Raw genomic sequence first — 7,020 nt, 5'->3', positions numbered from 1 at the left:
TCCCAAAGAAAGTTCGAATGGACATTGTCAATGATGTAAATGGGGATGTAAGAACTGAATGGGTAACCATTAACTATGATTATTTTCCAAAGCACTGTAAAGAGTGCAAGTTACAAGGCCATGACATGCCTGAATGTTGGAGAATTAATCCTGATTTAAGGGAAAGCAAAAATGTCCAGCAAAAGGAAAATGTCCAAAATGTGAAACAAGGCAATAATAAACATGCAAAACATGATGCTCCCTTAATGATCCTTACTAGTGGTAAGGTAGTTGGTAATACAGGCCCTCAATGGAAGGAAGTTCGCGACAATAGGGGACTAAACAAAGGCAAACAATCTGAAGGTACTACTGCAGAAGGGAAAGAAATAGTTCTTGTTAACAATACAGCTGTGACAAAACAAATACAAACAACCAACCAATTTGCAGTGCTAGAAATTGAAAATGGTGAGATTAATGAAGGTAACCAATTGGCAGTTGTGGAGGAAACTCCAGTTCAAAAAACCACAGGCAACAATGATATTCAGCAAAATAACTCCACAACAGGTGTAGAGAATGAGTCAGAGGAGTAGGAATTTTATTTTTCAACGAGAGAAATAGTACAAAAGGTAACTTCTCCTCGCTCATCTAGGAGACAATCATCCAAGACACAACCCAGGAAACTGAACCCTGCAGCACCTACTTTCAATCCTACAACAATAAAAAAACATGCAGCAAATAGGGAATCAACAACTAATTGTGTACAAAAAGATTTGGGGAATGAGCAACATTTTCACAATGAGTCAACTGCCCATTGGGTCCAAAAAGCATTCAAAAATAATGTAGTTCAAGTCAATACTTCATGTCAAGACATTCCTTCACATGACACCAATGTTGAACAACAATTAGCAAACAACAAAGGAAATGAATTTGTTGAAGATACAGATTTTGAGAAATTCAGGACAAATGAAAAAGAAAAATGGACAGGAGGGAGATTATGGCTCAACCAAACAGAGGAAGACTTAGCAGATGGTCAGATTCCAGATACAATGCATAGTGATGAAGAATTTGGAGGAAATGAAGTGGAAGATGAGGATCAAACTATTAATTGTAATGCCAATGCAATCAATATTCAAAGCATCAACGAATGCACAAATGCAGCAACAGAAAAGACAAAAGAGGGGAACATTAATATTATAGATCCAGGAGGGACTTCACATAATGCTGTTAGTAATGCCTTGAAAGAAGCTGAAAATGCAGAAAAGAAACAAGATGAGAATGCAGACAAGAACCGAGCTATGACAGTGCAGGTTTATGCAAGAAGTACCGTTCCATTGAGCACCGTGCAAGATGTAGAAGGAAGTAACATTCAATTGAACAATACAATGCTGTTGACCAATGAACATGCTGAAAAAGATGCAGAACTTATCAACCAGGCAGAGGATATTGTTACATCAAAAGAAGCAGTAGAAGCACATGATCAAGTTAACCACGCAGAACTTAAAGGTAGAGACATGGATGAGGAATCCACTGCACAAAATTTCATTAATGTTTCCAAGCAGGGAGATCTGTCGCCAAGGCTTATTGAACTAGTAAAATCTGCAACAAAGGGAAAAAAGAAACAATCAAAAGAGACTTCTATTGTCCCAGTTAGTGGAGTACAAACAAGGAGAACATTGTCCAAATCCCAAAATATTTAATGGATGCCATTATATGGAATGTCAGGTCAGTAAGCACAATGCAAGCATTTGAAAGGCTGATTACAATGCACAGAAAACATCATTTTGAGTTCATAGGAATCCTTGAGCCTATGCAACAGTCTCACAAAATGGAGAGGTATAGAGCAAGAATTGGTTTGGCACAGGCTGTGGTGAATGTGTCAAACAAGATTTGGGCTTTTATTGATGAAATTTTTGAGGTTACTATTTTATATAACATGACTCAACAACTGACTTTGAGATTGATGCACTCTGAAACACATGTTGAGCTCATCCTTACACTAGTCTATGCCAAATGTGATCGCATTGAAAGAATAGAACAATGGGATACGTTGTATGCAATGGCATCATATATGACAGTACCTTGGCTAGTTGGAGGTGACTTTAATGTGATATGGCACGAGGAAGAGAAATATGGGGCCTTGCCAGTTTCTCTCATTGAAGTAGATGACTTCAGATACTGCATCAATACCTGCAACTTGACATACTTGGGTTTTGAAGGAAGCATATTTACATGGTGGAATAGAAGATCAGAGGAGGAATGCATTTTTAAAAGATTGGACAGATGTTTTGGAAATAATGAATTGCAACAGACCTTTCCTGGATTGGAGATAACTCACCTATCCAAAATTGGGTCTGATCATTGCCCAATGCTGCTAAAATGTGATATAGAAACTACGCCAATTAAGAAGTCATTCAGATTTCTTAACTTTTGGACGAAGCATGAAACCTTCAAAGATGTAGTAAAGGAGAATTGGAATGCTGATTTTAGTGATAACCCTTTCTGCATTTTTAACTACAAGTTAAAGAAGCTTAAACAAACACTATCTACCTGGAGCAGAGCTACATATGGGGATATATTCCAGAAGATTGCAAGCCTTGAGGAGGTGGTCATGGTTCATGAAAGACAATCTGAAGTCAATCCTACACAGATGAATAGACAAAGATTACAACAGGTCCAAGCTGAAATGATTAAATATCTTGCATTAGAAGAAGAATTTTGGAGACAAAAAGCTGGCATGTTATGGTTCAAAGATGGCGATAGAAACACTAAATTCTTCCATGCCCAAGTTAATGGGAGAAGGAAGAGACTGAAATTATCAAGGATCCAGAATAGCCTTGGTAATTGGATTGAAGAAGATCACTTAATAGCAGAAGAAGCAATAAAGTTCTACAAGGATCAATTTACAGAGAGTGTAGTTCCAAATGATTTTTATATTCTAAATCATGTACCTTCAATGGTAGATAGTGATCAACATGAAAGATTGATGGCTTTGCCTTCCAATAAATAAGTGAAGAGCGCAGTTATGGGGTTGAATGGGGACTCAAATGGTGGACCGGATGGATTCACTGGAGCCTTTTATCAAACATACTGGGAAATTATTGAAGAAGATGTAGTAAGCATGGTCAATGATTTCTTTTGCGGTTAGCAGTTGCCAAAGAGTGTGACACATACAAACCTGGTTTTATTACCAAAGAAAAAAAAAGTTATGACCTTTGCAGACATGAGACCAATCAGTCTTAGCAACTTTGCTAACAAGATTTTCTCTAGGGTTATTCATGAGAGGTTGGTTGAATTATTACCAAACATAATCTCAAAGGAACATGCAGGTTTTGTGAAGGGCAGAAGCATAGTTGAGAACATACTGCTAACTCAAGAAATCATTAAGGATATCAGGTTGAGAACAAAAGCAGGTCCAAACGTTGTGATTAAGCTTGATATGACAAAAGCTTATGATAGGCTATCATGGCTATTCCTGACCAAAATACTAAGAAAAATGGGATTTCCTGAAGCTCTTATTGGCTTGATCTTTGATTTGATTGGGAACAATTGGTACTCTATTCTTATAAAAGGCCAGCCTAATGGTTTCTTCAAATCATCGAGGGGAGTTAAACAGGGTGACCCTTTGTCACCAACTCTATTCATTCTAGTAGCAGAAACACTTTCTCGGGGGATTGAATTCACTACACACTAACCTGTATTTCTGTGGATTTAGAATGCCAAAATGGAGCCCAAAAATAAATCATCTATCATACGCTGATGATACAATCATTTTCTGCTCTTCTGATGAAACTTCATTGAGACTTGTGATGGAGGTTTTGCAAGCTTATGAATCATCATCTGGTCAACTGGTGAACAAAGCCAAATCAGCCATATACCTGCATCATTTAACGAATAATGAGGTGATTAACAAGGTGGAAAGGATTACAGGTATATGAAGACAATGTTTCCCTATGACCTATCTTGGCTGTCCTATTTTTTATGCAAGAAGAAGGGGAGACTATTACTAGGGATTAATCACCAAGGTTATGGACAAAATGCAGTCATGGAAAGGCAAACTCCTTTCTGTAGGAGGCAGAGCTATTTTGATCGCAAATGTCCTGCAGAGTATCCCAATCCATATGTTGTCAGCAGTTAATCCACCAAGTTATGTGATCAACAAATTACATAACATTTTTGCCAAGGTTTTCTAGAGTAGCAATGTGGGAGGCAGCACTAGACATTGGGCGTCTTGGACTAACCTTTGTATGCCTTATGAGGAGGCCGGTATAGGTTTCAGGTCCCTACATGATGTATCCAAGGCACTATTCTGCAAATTATTGTGGAATTTCAGGACTAAGCCCAGTTTGTGGAGTTCTTTTATGAGTCAAAAGTACTACAAGAAACTGAATGCAGTAATTGTACCTTGGAAGCATGGATCCCACGTGTGGAGAAAAATGCTAGAATGTAGGGACTTGATTGATCATCAAATCTACTGGAAACTGAGAATGGGATCAGCTCTATTTTGGTACGACAATTGGACTGAGATGGGAGCCTTATATTTTCAAGTACCTGCAGAGTTTGGTATCGATGAGGATATTCGTAATGTCAATGATCTGGTTGAAAATGGTATGTGGAATGTGGATAAAATGTTTGAGAGCCTACCAGAAGATTTGGCACCCCACATTGTGCAGAATATTAGACCACCAACTGAAAGTTCACAGTTATATACTCCTTTCTGGATGCTTGAAACAAGGGGACATTTTACAGTAAAGTCTGCATGGGATTACCTGCGAAGAAGAGCCAACCCAAGATTAGCTTACAAGATGATATGGGTAAAAGGTTTACCTTTCAAGATATCCTTCTTCCTGTGGAAGGTGTGGAAAGCCAAACTGCCACTTGATGATTTCTTGCGTAAACTTGGATACTCCATGCCATCTAAATGTTGGTGTTGTGCTGATCCTAAGGAGGAGTCATTACTACATTTATTCTTCACATCCAATGCAGCTAGAAGTGTTTGGACTTACTTCCTGAGGAGAGCAGGAATTGCATTAGATAGGTTGTCATTACATCAAGCAATTACAAAGTGTTGGACAGCACCAGTTGTACCTAGATTGAAGCCAGTGTTACAAGCTCTACCTGCATGCATTGTATGGGAACTTTGGAAGAGAAGAAACAGTTTGAAATATGGAGAAGCAGCGCCAGTGAGCAGAGTTATGTACCAGGTGTCATCTACTATGCAAGCTCTGGTCCAACTGAAAAAGCCTAGACTACATGTGCCTCACAAGTGGCTGGACTTACTGACAATGATGGAGCAATACACACCTCGACTGAAATATGATAAAGTGTTATGGGAATTTCCTTCAAGAGGATGGATCAAAGTGAATACGGATGAAGCATGTAGAGGGAACCCAGGGAGGAGTTCAATTGGTTTCTGCATAAGGGATGAGGTAGGTGATTTGATATATGCAGAAGGAAGGGAGATTTCTGAAGGAACCAACAATGAATCAGAAGCATTAGCTATTGTGGAGGCATTGAAGATGTGCAAAAATCTTAATTATTTCCAGATATGGCTGCAGACAGATTCTATGCTATTAAAGAACATTATAGAGGAATCATGGAAGACTCCTTGGTATATTACTGAACATGTAGAGGAGATTTTAAGATTGAAGGAACAAAGTATCATCAAGGTCACACACATATTCAGAGAAGGGAATACATTAGCAGACCACCTTGCCAATTATGCTCTAGATGAAGGAAATACTGAATGCCATGGTTTCTGGGATATGGACTCAAAAGGAAGGAGGATTATTAACGAAGATAAGATGCAATGCCCTTACATCAGAGTGAAGGTTGCAAGGAATTAGAAGGAAAAGAGGATTCATTTTGTTATCACACTCGAATCATTCTTGAGGAGAGTTTGGATAGCAATTTTTCGGCTAACTTTGTTCATTTTTTTGCAGGTATATCATCGAAGCTAAAGCCTAATCTTATAGTAGAATATCAAGTGGTGGTATTATTGCACTGCATTCAATCCACTAGGAGGACACTAAAGGTAGGCTTTGGCACTTTTACAATTTTCGTTTCATGATAGTCATTCACATCAAAGGGAAGTACTGAAATAGGATGGGAAAACAAGATGGGCACGTGAAGTTCTGGACAATAACAGATGCCAATGCGCTTGGAGAATGCACCAGCACACTAGAGAATTTCTAGGAAATGCAACATGCATTTTGGAAATATAAGACAATTCAGCTTTTCGACAAAAGATGGACTCTCACATTTTGGGTGTTACAAACCACCAGACAACACATGCTGTTGAACAAAAGTATCACATGGAAAAGTGTAATACCCATGGAAAGTTATCTTGGATACATAAAATCATGTGATGGATGCTTTTAGAATCAAAAGGAGCAACAATTTTAATTGTTTAATGTTTGGACGTTACAACCATGCTCCAACCATTAAGCAATGGGGACAGAGGAATCAACGCACACCTGCAATTTACTAGCACGCTTCAGTAGGTCGACAATGAATGTGTCTGCTGAACACGCCTGGCTAATAGAATCGACACGCGTTATGGAAACACGAGACAAAACAGTTGTTTGACAAAACCAATAATAGCAGCAAACATAGGAGATCTTGATGCACGCATGGATGCTGGCAGCTTTCACAACCAAAGCAGTTGGGGCGTGTTTTTTTGGGAGGACTTTAAATTCCATCAGGGATGCATGCCTGTTTTCATATGGAATTGCACGCTGGAAATGTATCGCATGCTGGACAACGAATTGTTTCTCTCAATGCTGGAGATGCACGCATGGCATACGCATGAGGTGAGCGTGACTTTGAAGAAAGGCATCCACCAAGAAGGCATGCGCATGGGGTTTTGACAACAAACAGCTGAGACGTGTTTTATTGGGAAAGCTTTGGACATTTGAGCATGCACTTGATTTGCACAATTCAAGAAAATGTGGATTACAGCATGTGCGAGCACATGGATGCAATTTAAGGTAGGTTGCACGCCTGGCTGCAATTGTTTTAAATGGACGCATGATTTCGAGAAGC

At 39.0% G+C, this 7,020-nt stretch overlaps 1 protein-coding gene across 1 annotated transcript; it reads left to right on the top strand.

The window, feature by feature from the left end:
* Window positions 1-1,675: 1,675 nt before the first annotated feature.
* On the top strand, window positions 1,676-2,986 carry LOC107795741 (uncharacterized). Its single transcript, XM_016618424.2, has one exon. The coding sequence runs from the start codon at window positions 1,676-1,678 to the stop codon at window positions 2,984-2,986; it is 1,311 nt and encodes a 436-aa protein (XP_016473910.2).
* The last annotated feature ends 4,034 nt before the right edge of the window (window positions 2,987-7,020 follow it).

Source organism: Nicotiana tabacum, chromosome 16, assembly GCF_000715075.1.
Source record: "Nicotiana tabacum cultivar K326 chromosome 16, ASM71507v2, whole genome shotgun sequence".
Lineage (NCBI taxonomy): Eukaryota > Viridiplantae > Streptophyta > Magnoliopsida > Solanales > Solanaceae > Nicotiana > Nicotiana tabacum.
This window is presented reverse-complemented; position numbering and strand designations above follow the sequence as displayed.